The 26819-nt window shown below is 36.5% G+C and overlaps 1 protein-coding gene across 9 annotated transcripts in view; it reads left to right on the top strand.

The window, feature by feature from the left end:
• LOC132399358 (E3 ubiquitin-protein ligase MGRN1-like) overlaps positions 1-26819 on the top strand; it is a 149139-nt gene that overhangs the window by 107611 nt on the left and 14709 nt on the right. For 5 of the 9 annotated variants that reach the window (XM_059979619.1, XM_059979618.1, XM_059979620.1 and 2 more), the window contains exons 11-15: positions 1143-1252; positions 3177-3400; positions 11023-11143; positions 14252-14297; positions 16880-16981. In XM_059979619.1, the coding sequence (XP_059835602.1) occupies positions 1143-1252; positions 3177-3400; positions 11023-11143; positions 14252-14297; positions 16880-16981 (603 nt within the window). The remainder of the gene's footprint in view (positions 1-1142; positions 1253-3176; positions 3401-11022; positions 11144-14251; positions 14298-16879; positions 16982-26819) is intronic. The other 4 variants (XM_059979615.1, XM_059979617.1, XM_059979621.1 and 1 more) reach the window with 4 other exon arrangements.

Raw genomic sequence — 26819 nt, forward strand, 5'->3', positions numbered from 1 at the left:
AGTAAAAAGTTAAGTGCTACAGCACACAGATATAAAAGTACTGAAACAGTACATTATGGGTGCATTACTGCTTAGTGCTGTGATGTGAGGTTCAGCAGGGTCACAGCTTCAGGGAAGAAGCTCTTCCTGTGCCTGCTGGTGTGGGAGCGGAGGCTCCTGTAGCGCCTACCGGATGGGAGGAGATTAAAAAGTCCATGGTTAGGGTGAGATGCATACTTGATGATGCTTTTTGCCCTGCCCAGGCAGCGTTTATGGTAGATGTTCTCAATGGTGGACAGTTGGATGCCGATGATCTGCTGGGGACTTGTTGCATCATCCAATTTCTATTAAGCTTCAGGTGATGGACTCCTACCCTGACATTCTCCTATAAAATGTCTTGATACAATTTTGAATTCATTGTTCACTCAATGATCGCAAACTGTCCAGTTCCTGAGGCAGCAAAGCAGCCCCAAACCATGATGATCCTTCCACCATGCTTCACAGTTGGGATGAGGTTTTGGTGTTGGTATGGAGTGCCCCTTTTCCGCCAAACATAGCAATGTACATTTCTGCAAAAAAGTTTAGCTTTTATCTCATCTGTCCACAGAATATTGTCCCAGAAGCATTGTGAAACATCCAGGTGATGTTTTGAAAACTTAAGACATATAGCCATGTTTTTTTTGTAGAGCAGTGGTTTCCTCTGTGATGTCCTTCCATGAACACCATACTCGTTCAGTGTTTTTCTTATAGTGGACACATGAGCAGAGACGTTAGCAAGTTCTAGATTTCTGCAGGTCTTTTACTGTTTGGGTTCTTCAACATTGCACATCGTGCTCTTGGTGTGATCTTTGCAGGACGCCCACTCCTAGGGAGAGAATTTTCTCCATTTGTCGACAATTTCTTTTACTGTGGAGTGATGGACTCTCAGGTCTTTAGAAATGCTTTTGTTATCTTTTCCAGCTTCATGCATCTCTACAGTTCTTTTTCTAAGCTCCTCAAAGTTGTCTTAATCAAGGCATGGTGCACATAAACAGATCTTTCCAATGTATAGTATATATATTTACCCTATAGAATAACTAAGAAAATTGGCAATATACCTTTGCTCTTTGTATATATATGATTTATTGGAAGTTCAATGTTTATGAGACCCTTTCTCTCCCCAGCATTTCGAGCATTGTTGCAGATCCGAGCTGTGAGAAAGAAGCCTGGGGCTTTGTCACCAGTATCATTTAGTCCTGTTTTGGCACAAACTATGGATCATGATGATCATTCGGTAAACCTGTTAGATTGTTGGCTTGTTATTTTATATTTGGCATGAAAATAAATTTTTAAAATCTTAAGAATGCTTATTGATATCCATTTAATAGATGCATTTTTGGACATTACCTTTTATTATAAACCTCAGCTAAGTGAACTTGTTGAGAAAAGTAATTGAAAGAAATCTATTTGTTTCCATGCATTCCACTTCATGGGCAGAGTTTGCATGTATGTGATTTCTGCCAGATTGGGAGATCTCTCCAATGGATTATTCAGGCAGGATCCTGAGCCACTCATGTTCACAGATTCAAACATTAAGACCATGTCCTGGGCTTCTGTCACCATCCTTGGGTTGCTTTTGACCTACTGACAGGTTGGACATAGTAGAACATGTAGAATAGAAGGGGTAAAAGATTAGACATTCTTGAATGTATCTTTTGAATCACCAAAGTTTTTCCATCAACTCAAACATTGGACTGAATTAATATTCTGTATTTGACTGCTAAAGCAGCTAGCACATTTAGGAAGCATAGCAGGATCAAAATCAAAACAACTTGCTGATTGGTTACATCCCATTTTAAATATTAATTTCTTCCTCTAATGATGGGGCTGTAGTTGTATTAGTGCCTGTTACAAAATGTATTGCAGTAGCATGCTCAAGCTTTCCCAACAGCATTTCCCATTCCCATAGCCTTCCCTTTCATTTATTCAATTTTAGGATGTGGCTATTGCTGACAAAATCAGCATTTATCATCCATCTCTGATTACCTTGTGAAAGTTGTGGTGAGCTGCTGCCTTGAATACCAGCAGCTCTTTTGGTGAGGTATTCCACGGTGCTGTTGGGGCTGTGGTTGGGTGTTTCCAGAATTTGGATGGAAAGACCTTCACCCACCCCTACAAAGACCAGGGAAATATGTAGCATATTCTTAATAGATCTACTTCAGCATTCTTCAGTGTGATTATGTTAAAATCCTAGAATTTTCTGCCTAAAGGGAATAAATAACGATTCAACACAAAAGCAATATATATTCAAGAAGGATGCTACCATGCTACTGACTTATTGAAGACAATTTGGAAATAATGCCACAAATGATCAGCTATGATTGAACAAGAAAAAGTATAGTCTTTTACTTTGCACCTAATTTGTTGCTAAATTAGTTATGCTCTCAATTTTTAAACCTATGAAAAACAAGTTGTAAAGTAAATGCTATGTCAAATCTGTGTACGTTGAAGATCAATGTACTTTCAAGATCAGCAAATGCTGACTTAAACATTTACCTTAATGCCACTGCGTGCAAGCTGTAACTAAATATAAACAATTTATATAAACAGGAATTTCCAAAGACCATTTGTTAATGGAGCAGTCGACTGGCTTGTGTTTGTTTGTTCAGTTGACTGTTTTTGTGCTTTTCTCCCAATAAATAAATATTGTGGACTGATAGAGATTCACAATTCTTTCTGACTTCTGTCACACTTCAGGAGGAACCTTCAACTGCCTCTATACTCGTAAGCTACTTAAATCCCTCTACATTTGTATTTGATTTTTACTTAAAGTTGTAACAAATTCATCTTTCAAATGATATAATTTTTCATCCTTTAGCACAATTAGGTTTTTTATGCTTAGAGGAACGTCTTCTGAGTTGATTTCCCATTCATAAATTTCTGCACTGAATCATCCACTTAAAGCATGGGTTAGCTTTATTATCTATAAAATTTACTACTTAGATAGCTTAAAAAGGTTTAAATATCAATATTTGGATTAAATTTAATATCTAATTTATGCTGACTCCTTGTCAGATTGCTTGAATTAAAACTTTAGGATCAGCCCAGTTAGATAAGTTAGAATGTACCAATGTTTTTTTGCTCTTTCTCCCTATGCTGTTGTTTTAAAAGGTTGTTCAAAGTAATTCTTTGCTCATCCAGTTTTTCTATATCTCTAGACATCTGACCACGTTCCCCCTGGATTTGAACCGGTTTCCCTATTGGAGGCTTTGAATGGACTGCGATCAATTTCTCCATCTATCCCTTCTGCTCCTTTGTATGAAGAAATAAATTATTCTGGGATTGGAGATGGTTTGTCTCCATCTAGCAGACAGCTGTCAACAATCGACAGGATGGTAGATAACTGTCCCCAAAAGCCCAAACTGAGCAAATCCTCGGAAAGGTAAGTGTCCAACAACCCTCATCTTGTTAAACCAAGATACCAAGTTCTTTAAACTGGAAATGGATTTATGTTTCTTTTTTTTTTAAATCTTTTTATTAATTTTAAACAAACATAAATGAAACATGAATACAGAAAGTTTGAGAGTACATAATTAATAGGTTAAAGTATAAATACAAATAGATGATAATCCATATATAATAACCTCCCAAACTCATAGTGATTACGAAAAATGGAGTAAATAAGAAAAAAAAACCCTCAAAAAAAGAAAAAAAAAACCTAACCAACATAGGCCATTGCATTATGTCAAATATACACAGTTGCGTCAATAACTCCGCACCTTCATCCAAATAATTAAGGATAATAAAAGTAAGGTTTAGGAAAAGTCATTTTAGCTCATACGAAAATGTTGAATAAATGGTCTCCAAGTTTCTTTAAATTTAACTGAAGGGTCTAAGACAACACTTCTAATTTTTTCTAAACTCAAACAAGAAATAGTTTGAGAACACCACTGAAATACAGTTGGAGGATTAATTTCTTTCCAATTCAATAGGATAGATCTTCTAGCCATTAATGTAACAAATGCAATCATCTGCCGGGCTGAGGGGGATAAACAACTATTATCCACCATCGGTAAACTGAAAATTGCAGTAATAGGATGTGGTTGCATTTTGATATTCGGAACTGTTGAAGTAATACCGAAAACATCTTTCCAATAATTATGCAAGCAAGGGCAAGACCAAAACATGTGGGTCAATGAAGCAACTTCAGAATGACATCTGTCACAGATTGGATTAACATAAGAATGAAATCGAGCAAGTTTATCCTTGGACACGTGGGACCTACGTACAACCTTAAATTATATTAGGGCATGTTTAGCACAAATAGAAGAAGAATTGAACAATTGTAAAATTTTCTCCCACTGCTCAGTGGGTATAAGACAATGAAGTTCTTTTTCCCATTCCTTCTTAATTTTTTCTGATACTTCTGGTTGTATTTTCATGACCATATTATAAATGATGGCTACTAAACCCTTCTGGCAAGGATTCAGAGCTAAAAAATCTTCCGTAATGTCCATTGGACATAATTTCGGGAAAGACTGTAACATATTATTCAAGAAATTTCTAACTTGCAAGCATCTAAAAAAAATGAGTTTTAGACAAATTATATTTATTGGACAGCTGTTCAAAGGACATAAAACTGTTATCTAAAAATAGATCACGAAAACATGTTATACCTTTTGTTTTCCATAATACAAAGGCTTGATCCATAAAAGAGGGCTGAAAAAAAAAGTTAGAAATAATAGGGCTTGATTAGATAAACTTATTCAAGCCAAAGAATTTACGAAATTGAAACCATATTCATAATGTATGTTTAACTATAGGATTAGTTATTTGTTTATTCAATTTAGATAAAGCAAAAGGAAGTGAAGATCCTAAAATAGAAAACAATGAAAAGTCTTGTACAGATTTACATTCCAAATTTACCCATTGTGGGCAAGGTGCTATAATCGATTCTTATGTCCAAAATATTAAATATCGAATATTAACTGCCCAATAGTAAAACCTCGGGTTTGGCAAAGCCAAACCACCCTCCTTCTTAGGCTTCTGTAAATATTTTTTACTTAATCTAGAATTTTGATTCTGCCACACATACGAGGATATTTTGGAGTCAATAATATCAAAAAAAGATTTAGGAATAAAAATTGGTAATGCTTGGAATAAATATAAAAATTTGGGTAATACTATCATCTTAATAGCATCAATTCGACCAACCAATGACAAAGATAATGGGGACCACCTGGTAACAAGTTGCTTGATTTGGTCAATTAAAGGTAAAAAATTAACTTTAAATAAATCCTTATGTTTCTTGGTAATTTTAATACCCAAATAATGATCTGTGACAACTTTAAATGGTAAGTGTTTATAAATTGGAACTTGCATATTTAATGGAAATAATTCACTCTTATTAAAATTCAGTTTGTAGCCAGAAAAGCTACTAAACTGAGCAAACAAGGATGAAATAGCAGGAATAGATCTCTCAGGGTCAGATATGTATAGTAACAAATCATCAGCATATAATGATAACTTATAAGTCCCTTCCCCATGGGTAATACCAAAAATATTAGGTGATTCATGAATGGCAATGGCTAAAGGTTCCAAAGCAATGTCAAATAATAGAGGACTTAAAGGACAGCCTTGCCTTGTACCACGGGATAACTGAAAAAAAGGAGGTCTCTGATTATTGGTAAGAAATGAAGCCAAAGGTTTATAATATATTGATTTAATCCATGATATAAATTTCAAACTAAAATTAGAATTCTGCAATGTATTAAATAAATATGGCCATTCAACTCTATGCTTTTTCAGCATCTAAGGAAACAACACATTCTGGTATTTTAGATGAAAGAGTATAAATTATATTAATTAATTTTCTGATGTTAGGATGAATAACGGTTTTTAATAAATCTGGTCTGGTCTTCAGAGATAATTTGAGGTAATATATTTCCTAATCTAGTGGCCAAAATTTTGGAAAAAATCTTAGAATCTGTATTCAGCAAGGATATAGGCCGATAGGATGCACATTCAGTGGGGTGTTTATCTTTTTTAAGAATTAGAGAAATGGAGGCATCATAAAAAGATTGTGGTAACTTACCTACAGCTAACGCATCTTTAAAAATTTTACAAAGCCAAGGAGAGAGTATAGAAGAAAAGGATTTTAAAAATTCCGCAGTATAACCATCCGGACCAGGGGCTTTACCTGAATTCATTGAAAAAATAGCCTCCTTTATTTTGGTTTCCTTAATAGGTGCGTCTAGAAGTACACTATCTTCTGCTGTTAATGCTGGGATATTCAATTTTCTTAAAAATTCATCCATTATGGAAGAATCCTCAACAAATTCTGATTGATATAAAGAATTATAAAAATCTTGAAAGGCTTTATTTATCTCTGTATGATCAATCGTCAAAGTGCCATCTCGTTTATGAATCTTAATGATTTGTCGTTTAACCGAAGCAGTTTTCAATTGATTAGCCAGTAATTTGCTAGATTTATCTCCATGTACATGAAACTGGGTTCTAGATTTAATTAACTGATTTTCAATCGAAGAGGATAATAATAAACTATGCTCCATTTGAATTTCAACTCTCTTTTTATAAAGTTCTTTACTGGGGGGGGGCGGTCACTGAATAAATCTTATCAATTTCTTTAATTTTATTGACCAATGTTAATATTTCAGTATTAGTTCATTTCCTAACTCCAGCAGAGTATGAAGTAATCTGTCCGCAAATAAATGCTTTAAAAGTGTCCCATAATATTCCACTAGAGATCTCTTCTGTAGAATTTGTTGAAAAAAACAAATCAATTTGTTGTTTCATGAAGTTAAGAAAGTCTGAGTCCTGAAGTAGAGTTGAACTTCCAAGATTTAGCATTAGAAGATGAATCCATTGTCTTAATACATAGCTTCAAAGGTTCATGGTTAGAAATGGTAATGGAATCATATTTACAATCAATAACATCTGTAAGTAAACGATGATCAATAAAGAAGTAGTCAATTTTTGAATAATTACGATAAACATGAGAAAAGTATGAAAATTCTTTATCGTTGGGGTGTAAGAATCGCCAAATTTCAGAAATTCCAGAATCAACTATAAAGGAATTAATAAGAGAGGCCGATTTATTTGGAAGAACCTGGGTGGGCTTAGATCTATCCATTGAAGGATTTAAGCAACAGTTAAAATCCCCACCCATTATCAACATGTACTCATTTAAATTAGGAAAGGATGTAAATAAACACTTAAAAAATTCAGGACAGTCAGTGTTTGGAGCATAGACATTAACTAAAACAACTTTTTGATTAAAAAGTGAACCAGTGAGAAGCAAAAATCTACAATCTGAAATTGTTTCATAGTGTATAAAAGAGGTTGAAGAATCTATAAAAATGGAAACGCCTCTTACTTTGGCTTGGGAATTCGAGTGATACTGTTGGCCTTTCCAAAACCTAAAAAAACGTGGACTATCCACCTTCCTCACATGAGTCTCTTGTACAAAGAGACATTCATTCTGTGGAATACTTCGAATATTTTTTTCTGTTTGATCAGATGATTTAAACCATTAGTATTCCAAGAAACAAAATTAATAATCTTATCCATATTGCCAAAATTTATGGCAGTTAACACGTAAGGTTAGATAAAAGATGAACTCATGAATCCAGAAGAGGGAAGTAAGTTCAAGGAGGAACCGGAAGTTACGACACTCCAACCATTTTTGTAGTTTCGAGTCAGCCCATGAAGTAGAACTAAGCAAGAAGCAAAGCAAAAAAAGAATCCACCTCCCCCAGCCTCAAAACCCCAGAAAAAAAGCCAGAAAGAGGCAAGCAGGCAAACTAATACTGACTTTACCCCCATGTCTCAAGACGGCAACTCAAACGAAAAAGTAAAAAAAAACACAAACCATATTTTTTAAAAAAAAGGTTAGTATAACAAAGATTAAACTATAAAATTAGTGTTTTTTATATATATAAAAAACAAAAGGATTAAGAGAAAAAAGAAAAATACTAAAATGTTAAAACCCAAGAATGGATAATATTGTATTAATATTTTAAAAGAACGTCCTTAATCTTGTTCAGACACATTCAAACGGATGTGACGTACCCAAGCACTAAGGTCTTATGGGAAAAAGAAACGTCATCTTAGAAATAAGTTTTTTTTTAAAAAACCTTAATATTTAAGCATTAAATATATAAAAAAGTGTATATAAACTTTAAAAAAATCTAATGCGTTAATTTCAAAACTAATAGAATAATAATATAAAAAGAACAAACTCAGAATAAACCAAAAAAAATGGACCTCTACTTAAGTGTGTAAAAAAATACACTATCAGCTATCACGTAAGAATCATCAAATTATAAAAGGTCCGAATCTATAGACTAATTGTGAGCATAAAGAAGAAAGTTAATACAAATAGTAAAAATACAATACATTAGTCAACTTGTAGTGAAAAAAGTACTATTCTTCGAGGAATCTTTGAGCATCCGCTGGAGATTTGAACAACCGACAAGTCTCATCTTTGAGAGTAACTCTCAGTTGTGCTGGAAGTAACAGCGCTTGTTTGTAGCCTTTCCGATGAATTCCCGACATAACCGATTTAAAAGCCATTCTTGCCCTCAAAACTGCGGGACTGTAGTCTTCCAGAATATGAAATTTGAAATTTTGAAAGCTGATCATACTCTTTTTCTGGGAAGCCCGAATCAGATGTTCTTTAGTATGAAGATAATCCGGAGAATCACTGGTTGTGGTTTCTTACCTGGAGCTGGTTGAAAACAAGAATTGCGATGTGCACAGTTGATTATTGGAGGGGTATCCAGAACTTCTGAGCCGAAGACGTCCATTAAAAATTAAGAGAAAAATACAGTCAGATCACCATTCTCAAAATTTTCTGGAAGCCCAATTATCTGGAGATTTTGTCTTCGAGACCGGTTTTCAAGATCAGTAATTTTAGATTTATAATGATCCAGCAGTTGAGAAGTCGAAGATTGCTGTTGTTCCAGAATTTCAATTTTGCGATCTCTCTGGTGAGCGGCATCTTCAAGAGCTAAAATTCTTGCTTGTTGTTGTTAAGAATCCAGTGTGAGTGATTGAAGTTTTACATTGACTGTCTTTAAAGTTTCATCGAGCATAGAAAGCTTTGGGGTTAATTTATTCTCCAGTTTTTCAAGTCTCTCGTTCATAAGTTTCGCAGTTGCTTCCAAAGTTAACGGTTCTTTCGCCAGTTTCAATTCCTTAGGTTCTCGTGGTTTAGACATTTTAACGAGTTGAAAAATAATTCAGTTTGAAAAAAATTCATAAGTATCAACCCCTTTAGAATAGGTATAAACAGCTCAATTAGGGGGTGATTGTAGGTAGAAAAAGTTAACAGGATTGGAGCGAAGCCTAAAGCAGTCACACTCCATAAGCACCATCTTGAGACCTCCCGGATTTATATTTCATGTGTGTATACATTTTAACATTTGAACATTTGAATCTTTTGTTGGAAGTAGTTAATGCCGTGGCCAAATGCCTAATACTTTGTGAAGTAAGTTGAATTGACTAAAGATGATGGGTAAATTGGAATGTTTTCTAAGATAATGGGGAAGATCTGTCATCCATTTGATAGTTGCCTCTCTCTTGGAAAATTTAGCCAAGAATTCAAAAGGCTGTTGTGTATGCAGTACCAGGGCATGAGATATCTCAGAGTTATGTGGTTTGGAAACTTTTTATTTGGCTTAGCAAGTCTGCACCAAACAGCAACCAATCTTTTAATGTAATTAATTTTTTTCTCCCATTTTCGCATCAATTCCTCAGTCCCCCCCCCCCCCAGAGATTCTACCACACATCAGAGATAATTTACAGTGTACAATTAACCATCGCACCTTCATGCCTTTGGGAGGTAGGAGTAAGTGAAATCATCCAGAGCCAGCTCTCATTGAAAGAATATGCCTTCTCCAGTCTTCACACAGATAGCAGCAAGGGTCATAATTGAACCTGGGTTGCTGGAACTATGATATAACAGCTGCTTCATTCAGTGCTTTGTCATCTGTACTATAAGTTAGAAATAATCCTTCATTTGGGCTTGCAATAACAGTGGAATATAATATTTTAAAAGAACGGAATGAAGGGAAGGCACTGAAACGCCTGCACACACATTTATGTTGTCATTAATGGGAATAGAAAGTTGAGAAAAGGAAAACCTAAAAATCATCTATGCTTCTCAAGAGGGGATGTACAAATAGTGGATAATAGTGTATAAATAGTGGGTCTAGGCAAGCTGGTTAGGCTGAGGAATCTTCAGAATTCTCCTCCCTAGAGGATTGTTGATGTCTAAATTTTGTTGAGTGTATTCAAAGCAAATGTGTGGTTATGAAAATTGAAAAGGTACAGTTAAAATTTCAGATTGACCTTGGCTTTATTGAATGATCTTTCCCTGTTTCCATGTTCATATGAAATGGAAATGGATGAATGGAAACAGGTAAAGATTATAAGTTGACTCAAGTTGAAACCTTTGTACTGAAGTCAGTCCTAAGGTTATAAATCTTTAAAATACCAAGCTGAGAATTGCAGTTATTCTAGAAATGTTGACTGTAGTGAGAAAAGGGCAAGTAAAAACTAATTCATGACTTATGACTTTGGGTTGTATTTCTAGACAAAATGAAGTGTTTTTTTCCTGAAGCAAGCTGGTTATTTGCCTTTTTAATGAAATGCGTATTTTGAATCTAGCTGTGCCATACAAATCTCATGGCAACTGAATAGGTACTTTTTAAGAGAGGATAAAATCTTGTACAGGGTCCATGATTAAACAAATGGTGTACTAGGCAAAAAGTACAGCCAAAAAAAAAGATAATCTTCAAATTAAAAAGCAGGACCTCATATCTGAATCAAAATTGATCAGTTCTGTAGTCATTTTTAGTATTTCCACATTTGTGTAAGGGAATATTGCAGAAAGATAATACACGACTCCATACAGTAAGATCCTGACACACTATAGAAGTTTATGCACATGGTTCTGTTCTGATCTAGTTAACATTTCCTATATTAACATTGTACATTTGATTGCAAGAAAGTCTAATTTTAAAATGTACCATCATTTAGCAGTCTGCGATCTCCATCTTCTCCCATACAAGAGGAAGATGAGGAAAAACTTTCTGAAGATTCTGATGTTCTGTTACAAAAGAATGGACCACAGCTCCAGTGTGGATCAAGTTCCCAAGAGGTAAGTTTCAGAGGGAGACTGTTGGATCTGATTCACAGAAAAATCAGTTCCTTGATATAAAACAAAAGCCATTTTTGATAATAATTTTGATAATAATATAAGGGATTTGAAAAAAGGAAAATTGTGATCACTTTTATGAATCAATTTATTAATTAACTTGCACATTTTAACTCCCCGGTTACTTGCAGATTACAACCAGAACAAGAAGCATTTGGTGGTTATACTTGTTATGTACAATATGCAAATAACTGACCATTATAAATAAACAATAACCAGAAAATTCTTTTTTATTGCATCTCAGTGAATAAAAGGAGCCTGAAACAAACTAATGATTTCAAGTTTAAATTATTTTGTTTTATTAAAATGCCAGGTTCCGTAGATTTTTAGAATTCTGGTGAGCAATTGATGTTTGCCATTAATTATACCTTCTGTACAGCAGCATATAGTGACTAAAGATCCATTACAGCATGGTAACATTTACAGGAACACGAAAATATATCCACATCGGGATTGTGTGTGGCTTAAAGGTGGTATTTTCCCAAGTGTCTGTTGTCCTTGTGCATTTAGGCAGCAGAAGTTGTGCATTGGTAGGTATAGACTAAAAACTCCTGTACAGTATGCTCCGGTGTATCGTATAAAAATATACAGATGTGTGATGTGATACTGATCAAGTCAGCTGATCACCTTCAGTGATTTTGAACTTCCTGAGTAATTGTTGGTCCTGCACTCATCTAATCAAGTGGAGAGTATTGTTTCACAATCCTGAATTGCACTTCATAAATGGGAGGAAAGCTTTGGGGAATCAGGAGGTGAATCACTCACTAGTGTACTTCACCTTTGATTTCCTCTTGGAACCATGGTATTTTTTTGGGGGGAAAAAATAACTGCAGACAGTGGCAAAAAAATGAATTGCTTGGATCTATTCACCAGATCAGTAGTGCAGAAGAGCAAAGCACATTTAACATTTTTAGTCAAAGCTTTTAACCTAAACTGGAAAAGTGAGCAATGTATGTTTCAATTTGCAGAGAAAGGGAGGGCGAGATGAACAAAGGACATTGGGTAGTAACCAAGATTATCTGGGTGACACAATACTATTGATGCCATCTAATTGACCATAATAAATTCTTGTTGTTTGGAGAAGTATCTTGCTGAGCACATTCTGCATTCTTCAATATTTTACATTTCTATCAGTAGCTGTATATGTATTTCACATCTCTACCATTGTCTTTAATTTCACTACTGTTCCCATCTATCCTAATGTAGCTATCTGCTGTAAAGAACATAGATTCTTTGCTATCCATACACAGTATTTGTGCACTTGGATAATCCTTGTTTTCTCTGCAACCTATAATACACTTGCTTTCTCACTTTTCCAGTTGTGATGTTGCCCTAAAATGTTTATTTTGTTCCTTTCTGCACAGATGCTGCCTGACCTTCTGGATATTTTTTTTTGTTGCTTGTCCAATTAAGCTTTTGGTTAATGTTAACCTCCAGGACATTGGTGAAAGTCTGTAGAACACAAATGTTTCCTCACACTTGACAACTCAATTCCAAGCATTGTCCAGGTCTTGGTGCTGGTGGTCATGGGCAACTTCATTATCTGAGGTACCATGAATGGAAATTAACTGCACTTATTCCAGAGTTCTGTCCCATTGCCTAGGCCATGGATGATTGATCTTCCAACTCAATCTTATGTTTCTCATGCCAGAGGAGAATTTTGGGATGATTCTCACTGATATCAATGCTGTGTTTATTGATGCAACACTGTATTGATGTTAAGGGAAGTTATGATTACTTCTCAGTTATATTTCAGTTCTTTCATCTATGTTTAGATCCAGACTGTACTGAAGTCTGGAGCCAAATCAACACTGGAGAACTACAAACTAGACCTAGGTGAGCAAATTATAGATAAGTATATGTTGAGAGAAGACTGATCAACATTAGCAAGACTGGATTCCTTTTGTGGACAGGATGTATTAGGAAAATTTTGCATTTTATCAGGATGATGATGGTATAGGAAAATAGTGTGATTTAATGTTTTCTGAGATAACGTGAAGATTTGTTGTCCATTTGACAGTTATCTCTCACTTGGAATTTAACCATTTTGTCTACGATGTGGCCTAGTCCATCTTTTTGATGCATTCAGTGAATAAATATGGTAACTTCATGTCTTTCATATGTTTGATGCAGGATCGCTTACTGATTTTTTTCCCATTGAATTCCATGTGTTCAGTTGCTTTCAGCTTTACAACTTGAGGTTGAATGTTAAAGCCTTACCATTACTCACACCTAAATTCAGGACCTAATTTATCTTCATAAGGAAATCAAGTTCTCAGACTTGTGGCCTCAAGCACCTAGTGGGCCAAGATGATAGGTACATGAACACACAACTATTTGCAATTTCCCCTGTGTGTTCAGGCTATTCTCACTTGAACATATTGTATATCTCTGTAGCTTAATACTACTTGTCAGACTTGCTTGAGTGAAAAGTTAACTGTTGTTGGAATGACATCATTGCAATAATTCATGAATGCTGGTTACTTTGTGGAGAAGAGAGACTGTGGTATTTGAGTTTAATGGAATTTTGATGAACTGCTGAAGTCCTGATGAAGGGTCTTGGCCCGAAACGTCGACTGTTTATTCCCACCCATTGTTGCTGCCTAACCTGCTGAGCTCCTCCAGCATATTCTGTGTATCACTCTAGATCTCCAGCATCTGCAGTACCTCTTGTGTCACTGAATTTAATTCGGTTCAGTATTTGTACATGTTGTATCCAAATATGTGTTTTCCTGTGTAAGTGGTGAATGTTATTTTAAAACTGCATTGTATTTAAAAGTATGGAAGTAGTGTATGGTTTATGGGCTGTAAGTGCTGATTCCTTGCTCAGTCACAAAGTGGTATCAATGAATGCTTCTTCAGATTTTGTTATTAGAATATTTTCAAGAATCAATGACAAATTCCATTTATAAAAACCAGAATATAGTTCATAAAGAAGTGATTTAAAAAACTCTGCAGCATGCTCATTTAGATAGATGAGCATGGAAGTATAGTATACTGTTCATACTTTGACTGACTTTATGACAACCAACTTGGCACTTTGCTTCGCAGATTGAGTCAACTGAAGAATCTCCGGAAATGCACATGCACAGTCCAGGTGAGATCATGCAAGCACTTATTGGTACTGTACAGGAGGAGGCCAGTCAACCCACTGCCTTTGAAGAGGCTAGAAAATTTGTCTCTTTTCCAGTGACGCTATAAAATATAAATATTTTTTCCCCACTTCCTTTTCCAGAAATGCTTTCCAGATCATCAAAACTCATTGCATTTTCTTTAGAAAGCATACTATTGCAAGTTCTTTTAGCTTAAATCTGATTGTTCCAATGGTCAATCTTTCTTATGAATATAAACAGTTTTAAATTTATTGTATACTGTCAAGTCCTTTGCTTTAAGGAGGACTTGATAAGTTTCTGTAGACTCGACCCATAACTGGTGTCTTATGTTCTTGATACCATTCCACCATATTTCTACTACACGTCCAAGACTTTCATATAGCTTGTAAACTGCGGCATCCTGAATTGCCCACAATGTTCAGGCTGGCTTAAAAGTGTTTTATAAAGGATTGGTACATATTATTTTTTTTTTAGTTCTGTCCCCTAATTAATAAAGCCAAAGCTCCCATATTTTATTTCAGACTTCTCTCTGTGCCTTTCCATCTTCTAATTTTTTTAAATGTATGTATCCCAGTTGATCTTGCTGTATATTCACACTGAATAATTAATATCTGTTCACACTAAATGATAGCATCATGCAGACTAATCGTTATGTGTCCAAATGGTACAGTTTAAAAAAAATCTATAAGAACATTTTTGATAAGACAGGTTAGTGGGCCCCTTGAGTCTACACTGCTACCCAGTAAGATCTTGCTGATCTTTTGCCTCAATAGCTTTTTGTACGAGCCCTTAAATCTCCAGAATTCCATCTCTAATTCTTATATTCAGTGACTGAACTCCCCATCCTTCTGTGATAAAGAATTTGAATGATTTACTATCATCTTGATACAAAAAATTTCTTCTTGCTCCAGGCCTAACTGGTCAGCATATTAGTTTGAAACAATGACCCTGTACTCTAGATACTCCTTGTGGGGTAAATATCAGTGCTTCTTCTCCCCTTTGAAATATATGAAGAAAATTACAGGACTTCAGTGATGTCTTTGCTTAGTCTTGTAAACTTGATTAAGTTTGGCCCAATCTACTTAATCACTTGTCCTAGGGGGAAAAAAATCCATGAAATCTTTGTTGTGCTTTTTCTATCCTAAGTATATCCTTGCCCAGGTAGGGGGACCAGACCTGTATACTGTATTGCAGGTAAGGCTCACAAGTGCTCTATAGAACTACAGGAGGAGGAAGTTTTTAGTTTTGTACTGAAATGCTTTGGCAATGAAGTTCAGACTGTAGTTTACCTTCCATTTTGCTTCGGGTACCTGCACTGTAATGTGCATAGTGATGCATACATAAACTTCCCAGGTCACAATGAGTAACACAGATCTTAATTTGACACCTTTATTTTTGTATAACTTCATTTGTTTACAGGTTTTCCCCTCTGCCTCATCTTCACCCTTTCAATAAACTTGTCTATATTCCTTTGAATCCTCTGTACTTCCTCCCACCCACTTAATGCCATCAAGTGAACTTCAATAATTCTAAGATAATTAAACTTGGTCTTTTCATCCTTGATATAGATCATTAGCCACATACAATCACATTGATGCATGCACCCAGTCATTCATGCACACTTTCTCAAACAGTCAGATGTACCTTTCAGTATAATACAACAAAATAAGTAAAAGTAAGGCCTAGAACTTGTGTCTTAGTTGAACCTGCTTTGCAGGAAAGTACCTAGCTTTGTCACTTTAACCAGCGGCAGAAAATTTGTGTTAGACACAGTACAGTTATATCAATTTGCATTGATATAATGTTTGAAACTGGCTTAAATCACTAAGCAATGCTACATTCACATTATTAAAGATTTCTGTATAGAATTTCTTTGTGTTGAATATCCAAGTAGCCTTCTCTGTTGGTTGGATCAAATGAGTTCATGTGAAAACCATTGACCACTGGAATTCCTGTGGTGATCTATGACAAGAATTTGAAAGAACCTAGTTAACAGATCTCCACAACACAGTTATTTTTTTTTTATTAAGTTACTTTAATTTTGTGCCAGGTTGAGAAAACAGCACCAAGGAAGTTATTGCCTTTAAATGAGCAAAAATCTAGTTAAAAACCTTCAGTACGGTAAACTGAATCTGAGATACCACTTTATGTAACCATGAACATTAATTTCTCAAAGCAGCCAAAATTCAAGAATGGCATCAAATTTTATTGAGTTAACTATGACAACTACAGTATGCAAAAGTACTTTCCTCTGGTCTAGTGCTGCAATATGCAAGAAATAAGTATACACAAATATGTTTAAAAATTTTCAGATAAAGAATTTTGGCATATAAAAATGCTCATATGCATCTGGCTTAAAAATTACACAAACAATAGTTAAATAAAAATCATTATTTTTGTAAAATTAACCAAGGAAGGACAATGGAGCTTAAAAGATGAAAATACACGAGGCTTTAAAAGTGAGAGACCCAAAATCAAGATCATTCCTGAATATTTGAAATTGGTTTTCATTGTAACCATTTAGATCTAGGTGGTTTCAGTGTAGTTCCTATCTATTTTCTTACAGTTGACAGACCTCGCTCTGAGGAAATTATACAAGATAGCAGCAGTGAATACGGTAGCCATGCTAAAGAAGATGGTGACACTCCTCTTGCAATTTCCCTGCCTGGTACTTGCACATAATCTTTCTTATAATAACAATTTATTTTGTATGTATTTGGGATTGGGGTGTTGGATAATTTAATGGAACTGAATAAAGGGTGTGTCTACAGTTGTGTAAGCTTATGGAAAGAAGGTAATAAATTCAGCTTAAGTGAATGGAGTTTTAGCCTTTTACACAGGAAACAATATGATTTATTTTAATACTTGTATTACAGTTAAAATAATCAAATTTCATTATATGTGGTTGTAGATATTCATAAGAGAGGTAATAAGGTTGTACAAGGCCTCCTCTATTTTGTTCCCTTGCCATTGACAGTTCCAGATGACTTATAGAATCGAGAAGTCTTAAGTACTGATTCCTAGTCCATAATGACATCACTGCAGCTAGTCCAGGGGTGGGCAAACTTTTTGACTTGAGGGCCACAAAGGGTTCTAAAATTTGACAGGGGGGCCAGACCAGGAGCAGATGGACGGAGTGTTTTGGTAATACACCTCATAAGAGAAAATAAAATATCATGGGATATGTAGAAAACATGTGCTTTAATTTCATTTGAAAATGAACAAATGCATTACAACAAAATATCTGTCTTTGAAGTCCTATGGTATTTAGCTATTTATTGAAATTACTTTTAAAACACTGAAAATTAAATGAATAAAATACAGCCTTTTTTAATAGTAACAGTTATTATTTTAAAGCACTGAAAATTCTGTTATCCTTCAAGATATTATCATCATCACTCTCCTCCTGCCTGTCTTTATTTCAAAAACGGTAGGAGATGCAGGTCTACTTGTCCTGCTCCTTCTTATTCAATTGTCCCCTGTGCCAAAACTCAACAACGACCTGCACAATGACAGAACAGTGAGAGCGCACCAGTATGCGGAGCTCTGTGCTTGCAAATCCCCGCAGGCTATCTCCCTTAGCCGGAATGCTGGCTAATTGTGAGCCGGTTCGGATGTGCCAGGAAATGGGTTGCCACAAGGTCACAAAGTAAAGCGCAAATGTGGAGTAATACGCTGCACCTCAACAAAGGTCAATGTATATAGAGTGCGTCATCTATTGGGAAAACGCCAGAATTGCGGGGAAAAAACATTAACAAGGTTTATTAATATAATTTCATCAAGTTCTGCGGGCCGGATTAAAAAGCTTAACGGGCCGCATATGGCCCGTGGGCCGTAGTTTGCCCATGCCTGAGCTAGTCAGTCTCTAGTTTAAAAAGAGGAAAACCAGTCAAGACCATTCTGTTTTTCCACTCATCCCTATAGTACATTGTTCTGTGATCAAATACCATATTAACACATGGCCAAGATATAATGGCTAACATCTCTCTGCTTTCATACACCTAAAATATTCATTATTTTTGAGAAAAGTTGTTGGAAAATTGTAACTATGCAGTGTCATCTCCAAATGCAGTGGTTAGTTTGCATTCCATGGTTGGACTTTATACTGGTAAATTTGATCACATGGAGGTGGGCGGGGTAAGGGCTACCCATTAACAATACTTTAAAAAGACAGCTGTTTTCAAACAATGTCCTTGATTTAGTTAACTATTTTGTGAGTCTTTTAGATACTCAAAATATTCCAAAACTATTACAGTTTGTTGAACTTTTAAACTTTAACCTTTCAATTCAAAACATTTTTTTAAAAAAATCAGAAATAAATAAAGCAAAAATATTCTCCAGCCTGAGTGCTGGGAATCGACAAAGACTCTATAATCTGAAAAGTCCATTGCCATGGTCACCATCCGTTGTTAATTGGGTTTTGGGTTTTCCACATTCCTTCATTCATGAAAGTGTAACCTTGGCCACTGAAAAGTCAGTGAAGGCCCTCTGTTGGTCAGGTCAACCATGGATGTTGCATTCGAACTGTCCAAGTAGCAGAGACCCTCTCTCCATGCAGCTGATGAGTCCAGAGGAATGGCAGAGACCCATACAGTTTGACACCAGTGGCGTTGCAGGAGTTTGCCAGTCAATGTTGAACTAGGACTGCCTTCGGGACTCCAGTGCCAGATTTTTCCTCGGAGCTTATTCCTGAAGTTTTTCCCATGAGTGGGTATAGACACAGGGTAGCCACTTGAGACCAGAGTTTTCCTTCCAGGTGAGCTGCCAGCCACAGCTGATGAGCCCCATTTGCCTGTGGGACAACTCAATAGGTTAATAGAAAGGCAGTGATATGAGGAAGACCAAAAGACCTTAACCTACTGAAGTCATTAATCTGTTTTGTTTAAGGACAATACCTACTACAATGAAACATAGTGTAATTATTTGAATGTCAATCTAAAGATCTGTAATAGCATGTTCTTTTTCACCTAAAGTGCAATCTTTCTATCTTGACAATGTTGCTGACCTGCCTACCAGAAGATGCTGAATCAACATAATTTTTTGATCATTTAGTTCCCTTTACTGTTTCAGTCCTGAAGTAATAATTGTCTGACATGGGTTTAAAGTATTATTTAAAGGCACATAATTGGATGGTTGCTGGGTCATGGGATACCCTAGCAAAAATAGTTCTGAAAACTTAATCCAGAATAGCTTCTCCAAGGAGAATAGTTCAAAATAATGTTGAAGAGTATGAAGAAAGCTGTGAGAATGTACTAAATAAATGGCACATTGAGAGTTTCACGTTTGCAAAATTATGTGATTCAGTGCTCTTTAAACACCCTGACAAACAAGAAGGTATATTCTTCAGCCTACTTGCATATTTCCATATTTCCTCTGACAGGACATTTGAAATGGGAATGGAATTGACTTATGACTGGTTGAGCAGAAGTTCTGGTCAGGGATTTAGTAAATAACAGACCAGAATTCCTCATTCAGTTGTGAAATACCTTTGCTTGAGGTTGAGATATTACAGCAACTTTAATGAAACAACTGACACTAAGTTGCCACCTTGTTCTATGCACATCTTTATGCTGTGAGCTGAATCCATATACACATGACAGCCTTGAGGCTCAATCTGCTCATAATCTGAGGAGACACAACTGTTGGAGTTTGATTAGGTCTCCCTTCTGTTGATATTACCTCAGCCTGTGTAGTCCATCCACTGATGTATGCTGGCCCTTCTTCTTGATAGCCCTCATGAAAGGTCTTTCTTTTAAGGTAAAGCTTTGCTAGCCATTAATAGTGAAATTTGCAGCATCCTCTTTGACCAGACTAAATTTGTACACTTCCTTCCTCTCTGGTCTAAGCAAACAGACCTGCTACTCTCCATTGTTCTGTGTGGTATCCAAGTGAGCAGTTGGCTACAATTTAAAAATATTACTAAGTAGTGATTTTTGAATTACATTCCAAATAGCAAATACACTTCTAGTGGTGTTACATTATTTTGAGATTTTGCTTTAGTAGGATCTCAGGTGGGGATATAGTTTCAATGGGATTACGGTTTCAAAAGGATAACATTTTACATCACAATGAAAACACGCTTCAAACCTCATGTCTCTTGTTGAAATAGGCTGACTGCACATTGCTGAGAAATGTAATTTGTAAACAATAAAATTGATCAGATGATTTGCAGAATTTTACTTCCAGTCGCTTTGTAAGTTAGCTTAGTTAAAGTATTCCTCCTCATGGTTTTCATTTTGTTAGCTTTTATATGTCCAACTATTACAATTTTCAGAAGTTCCTGCTCCATACTAGATTTTTAGAGCGATGCTGATTACTCTAAATGCAAATATGAATATGTGGATGATCAAAAAAACAGAAAGTCAGAAGAAATAATGTGGTTACTTATCAAACCAGAAGACATGGCAGCAGAATTAGGCTATTCGGCCATCGTATCTGCTCTGCCATTCCAGCATAGCTGATTTATTAGCCTTCTTCTGCCCATTCTCCTGCTTTTTCCCTTTACCCTTTAAAGCTCTGACTAATCAAGAACCTATCAAAATCCACATTAAATATACTCAATAATTTGGCCTCCACAGCCATCTGTGGCAGTAACTTCCACAGATTCACTATCCTTTGGCTAAAGAAATTCCTTCTCATCTCTGTTCTAAATGGACATCCCTCTATTCTGAGGCTGTGCTCTCTGGTCCTAGAATCACCTGCCATAGAAAGCATTCTCCCCACATCTACTCTATTCAGACTCTTCAATATTCGATAGATTTCAATGAGATCTCTCCGCATTCTAATAAATGCCAGTAAATACAGGCCCAGAGTCATCAAGTGCTCCTCATAAGTTAACCCTTTTATTCTTGGAATCATTCTATCCATGCTAGTATCTTTCTTGTAGTGGCGTGGGCTCTTATCTTGTTAGGCAGCTTCATGTGTGGCATATTGTCAAAGGCCTTCTGAAAATCCAAGTAAACAACATCCATTGACTCTCCTTTGTTTATCCTACCTGTTATTTCCTCAAAGAATTCCAACAAATTTGTCAAGACAAGATTTTTCCTTATGGAAACTATGCTGACATTGACCTATTTTATCATGTGTCTCTGAGTACCCCAAAACCTCATCCTCAATTATGGACTCCAATATCTTTCCAACCACAGAAGTCAGGCAAGCTGGTCTATAATTTTCTTTCTCCTGCCTCCCTCCCTTCTTAAAGAGTGCAGTGACATTTGCAATTTTCCAGTCCTCTAGGACCATTTCAGAATCATTCCACAATCTCTTCAGCTACCTCTTTCAGAACCCTGGGGTGTGGTCCCTCTGGTCCAGATGACTTGTGTATCTTCAGACCTTTCAGCTTCCCAAGCACCTTCTCCATAAGAATAGCAACTGCACTCACTTCTGTCTTCTGACACTCTGGAATTTCTGGCTTACTGCTAGTGTCTTGCACAGTGAATACTGACACAAAATACTTATTAAGTTTGTCTGCTTTTTATTTGTCCTCCATTAATACCTCTCCTGTATTATTTTCCAGTGGTTTTATATACACTCTTTCCTCTCTTTTACTTTTTATATATGTGAAAAACTTTTGTTTTCTTCTTTTATGTTATTGGTTAACTTAACATCATATTTTGTTTTCTCTCCTTATGGCTTTTCTAGTTGTCTTCTGTTCGTTTTTAAAGGTTACCAATCCTCTAACTTCCCACTAATGTTTGTTCTAAGAATTTGATTTCATTTTATATCAACAGTGCCACCCCACATCCTCTCCTACCTGCTTGTAATTTTGATAATATGTGTATCCTTGACTGTTGGGCTCCCGACTTTGATCTTCTTTCAGCAGACAGCCCACCTCTCCCAGAAGTTCCGGGAGTCTCTCATATAGCGGCTTCCTGACGCCTGCAAATTATATACAATATCCCAGAAATCAATTTTATTTTGAGAGGGAGAGCGAAAGGGAGCATCCTGATTGGGTTCCCTTCATGATAAGTAGACCTATCAGTTTTCTCTGTGGGTGAGCCTTAGAGTTGACCTCTTTTTTTCATTGTCTATCAGTTCAGTTTAGTGTCCTGCTGCGCCATGTTAGAGTGTTCCAAAAAGAGAAAATATAAAACGTACTTCACCCCAGACTACACTGAAGCGTACTCCTGCCTAATAGGGGTTAAAAATAATTACAGTGTTGCTCACTGCACTGTTTGCAACAGTGACTCTTCTATTGCCCATGCTGGGTTAAATGACTGTAAAAGACATGTTGAGGTGAGTTTAACAGGTATCATTTGTTCATTAGCATAGCTAACATTATTTAAACTAGCTGGCGAGCTGCAAAGGAGCTACACTATTGATGCCCTACGTGATGAGGCCCAACTCCCTGTAGACATGCTTAAAGTTGTAATAGAATAAAAAAATGACTCCATGATAAAATATAATATGTAAATGCATATTTTAATGTCATATTTTCTGCATATACCCAACTTGGTTTACAGATTGGACAAAATCACTAAACAAAGTATTACATACACCCTTGGAGGTTGACTGGGGGGGGGTTTCTACTTACCTGAAATGAGTTTTTGCAGGGTGGGGTGTCTGTTTCAGACATGACTCAGTCTGGCCAATCTCTTACTACACCACAAGATCATCTGCCTTATTCCATATACTGTGTGCATTTAAATTAAAATACCTAAGGTCCTGTTCATCACCCTTTTCGATTTTGCCCTGATGTTCCACTTCAACTCATCTAACTGACTACAATTTTGCTCTATCATTTGCCTGTCTTTCCTCCCAGTCTCATTACAAACTGCATCTACTTGTATACCAACTGTCGATCCTCAGCTCTATCATTCCAGTTCCTCATGCCAAATTAGTTTAAACCTAGATCTAGCAAATCTGGCTGATTAATATATATATATATATTTTTTTAAACATAAATAAAATGCATAATTATCTGGCTACCAACCATTAAAGAAAAAGCTGCAGGCATTTCCTTAAATGGAAGCAACTTTGAAGTCTCTGTGGCATGCACAAGTAAATGTAGATAGCAGCCCCAAACTAGTTCTCTTTTTCAGATACTTGAAATTGTTCTTTCTGATAATAGGTTTTCTAGAGTGCAAGGTTGCTATAAATTTCAAACTGTTTTTCAAACTCAGTTTGTGGTGAGCTTTTTTTTTGTTATGTGGCATCTTATGCAAGCCCTTTTGAAAATTTAGATAAATGGTCTCTGTTGTCTTGCTTGTCTTTTTAAAAAATTCCTCCATCTACTTCCATCTTGGTAGTGTAGTTTACTACATGGATGTAAGGCTCAGATTTATTTTCAATGAGCTAAAAAAGGCAATTTAAAAGAAAAATTATAAGACAACACAGTCTTCCCTCTAACTGGTTTGGAAGGTCCTTTATAGTGAATTTGTGCTAATTTGAACATTTGTTTCTCAGAACAGCCAAGTCACTGGCAAATTGACCCTTGATTTGAAGAAATAAAGATCACGTTTTTAAACATAATATGTGATTATTTTGCATGAATTTTATTATTGTTATGCACTGTGAATTCTGAATGACAGATTAGCATAGCAAATAAGACAATCTTATAATTTTCAAGTATAATCTTTACTAATAATGTATTTAATTCAGATTTCTTAGTACCCAAAGAAAGATATGTATCTGCATGGCTGTTAACCATTAGGTTGGAAACTAGTGATGGAAAATCTGTTCCCTTTATTAGCTATAAACATTCAAAAACTTAAGCAGAATTTGTACATGTTTTAAAAAATTACAATTTTATACTCCATTAATAAGAGGAATCATTTGTGTTCTATTTTTGTGTGTTCTTTATAGACTTCATTACCTTTCTAATATATCCTTACCTTTTCTATCTATAATTTTGCTGATTTGGGCAGCTCTGGGTCCTGATTCCTGCTCAAATGGCATAGAAGAGTAATTCTGGTATGTTAACACTCTTTACTGTTGAATCTCTTTGATTTTTGCCTATGTCAACTGTTGTGTTTTCTTTATGTGCATGAAAATTGTTGAGACGAATATTCAGGAAGTTTCGGTCTTACCCACCCCCAAGTATTTAAAGATCTGACAGCCTTAATTATTTCAGTTTCTCTCTCTCTCTCTTCTGCCCTTTTCAAGTGCATCTCTTCAGTAAATCCCACCTCCTTATCTTTTGGTTCTCTTCATCTCCGCTCTGAATCAAATAGATAACCTTGCTGTTGAAAACCATGCTGCCTTTTCATTGCCTGCATTTTTAATTGTTGGCATTTCCAAAATGCAGCTTCCTTCATCTGCTCCAATCGCTCATTCCTTCATGCAAAGCCTTTCGATATCTGTAAGCAGGATGAGGTTGCATTTCTCAAATCACTTCATGGCTTTGCTGTTCACTTGGACTACATACATTTCCTCTTTCCCTTATTGAACCATTAGCTGAAAAAGTGGCTTTAGTCCCACTCCATTACAGCCTTCATATAGCTCCTTTGGCTGATACTTGCACTTGGAAATGCAGCTGTTGTGCTGGATTATGCAGCTTGGAGGTCAAACATGGTTTCCAATCTTATGTTCAGCTACTTTTTACCCACTTTCTTAAAAATGTGGAACAAGTTTTCCAATACTTTTCTCCACTTGACTGCTTACTTAAAAGCAATTGTTTGCCACTACTTTTTCGTATTAATTGGATCCTTTTAATCAAGAACTAAACTTCAGACCTACGTCATAACTATCAATAAAAGGAGTTGCACCTACTTCTACAATATCACTGCAAATTTCACTACGTCTTACTGACACGGAAACACTGTGTTTTTGACAACTGTATCCTCTAACTTTAATTATCTGTCCATACTTGAAGCCCTTCTTAAAATGTCATCTATTGCATTTGTGATTTGCTGTCCTATTGACCCATATGGACCCCACTACAACCACCCTAAATAGCTGCTCCTCCTGCACTTCCTCCTCTTCTTCTCCGCCATCCACCTTTTCTTCTACCCTCCTCCTTTCCCTCTTCTTCTCCCCCTTCTCTCCCCTCCCCTTCTCCTCCCCTTCCCCTACCCCTTCTCCTCTTCCCCTCCCCTCCTCCTCCTCTTCCCTCCTCTCCCCTTTCCCTTCCCACTCCCCTTCCTCATCTCTCCCACCGTCTTCCTCTTCCCTACCATCCACCTCTTCCAGTAAAGTCCTCTTTCCGTACTGTCCACCTCCTCTTCCTTGCCCCACCACCCCACCTCCTCCTCCCCTCCCCTCCCCTCCCACCTCCTCTCACCCTCTCCTCCCCACCACCTCCTCTCACCCTCCCTTCCCGTTTCTCTTTCCTACACACACCATTCCCATCCTCCTTAAAGGTCCCTGCATTGTGTTCTATATTAAGGAGATAGTCATGTTAGCACAATATTACAGCTGCAGATATTTTAATTTTTAACTGGTGCCTTAGTCTAAGGTATTAGAATGTCTGAAAGGTATTCTGTGTATGCTGCACTTTTTGAACATGATTGCCATAAAGTGTGCCAGAGTCGTCTTAAATATTCTGTTGAGTCGAAATTGCACTTTCATTGAAATTAAAAAGCAGGTCCATTGAAGTTTGAAAAATAGTTCTTGTGAATTATTTTAACTTCATACCTTGTAAAAATGAAGGAGATGGAATCAATAAGTTTCATTTTAAAAAGGCTATGCTAGACATTAACCACTTTTTAAAATTGCTCATTGAGCTTACAGCTATTGAACTTTATTTGTGAGTCATACACTTAAGACCAGTAATAGTATTTCAATGTCTGCACGGATAGCTATTCAAAATGGGAGGAATAAGAGCTCTTTATGTGGTTTTCAGTACTCCATAATTAAGGAATGCCAAGATTAGCCAAGGCGTGTTAAGAAATTCTTACTGGTCATACATAGTTATCTGACAGACAAGATAAGTAAACGTGATTGAACTCTGCTGGTCAGGCAGCATCTGTGGAAATAAATATAATAGTTGACATTTTGGACCAAGACCCCTTCATTGAGGCTGGAAAGAAAGGGGAAAGAAGCTAGAATAAGAAGGTGGGGGAGGGGAAGGAGTGCAACCTAGCCAGGTGGGCGGGGAGAGGGAATGAAATAAAAAGCTGAGGGGTGATGGGTGGAAAGGGTAAAGGGCTGGAGAAGAAGGAACCTGATAGGAGAGGAAAGTGGGCCATGGAAGTAAGGGAAGGAAGAGGGGCACTGAGGGGAGGGGAGTGATAAACAGGTGAGTGGATGAGAAGGAGTGGAGTGGGGGAGAAGAATGGGGAATTGGAGAAGAGGGAACAGGGAAGAGAAAAATTTACTGCAAGGTGGAGAAATCGATGTTCATGTCATCAGATTGGAGACTACCCAGACTAAATATGAGGTGGTGCTCCTCTTACCTGAGAGTGGCCTCATCGTGGCAGTAGAGGAGGCCATGAACGAATATGTCGAAGGAGAATGGGAATTGGAATTAAAGTGTTTGGCTAGTGGGAAATTTTGCTTTCTGCAGATAGAGCAAAGGTCCCCAACAGAGCGGTCCCTCAGTTCACATCTGGTCTTACCAATCTAGG

This window comes from Hypanus sabinus, chromosome 9, assembly GCF_030144855.1.
Source record: "Hypanus sabinus isolate sHypSab1 chromosome 9, sHypSab1.hap1, whole genome shotgun sequence".
NCBI lineage: Eukaryota > Metazoa > Chordata > Chondrichthyes > Myliobatiformes > Dasyatidae > Hypanus > Hypanus sabinus.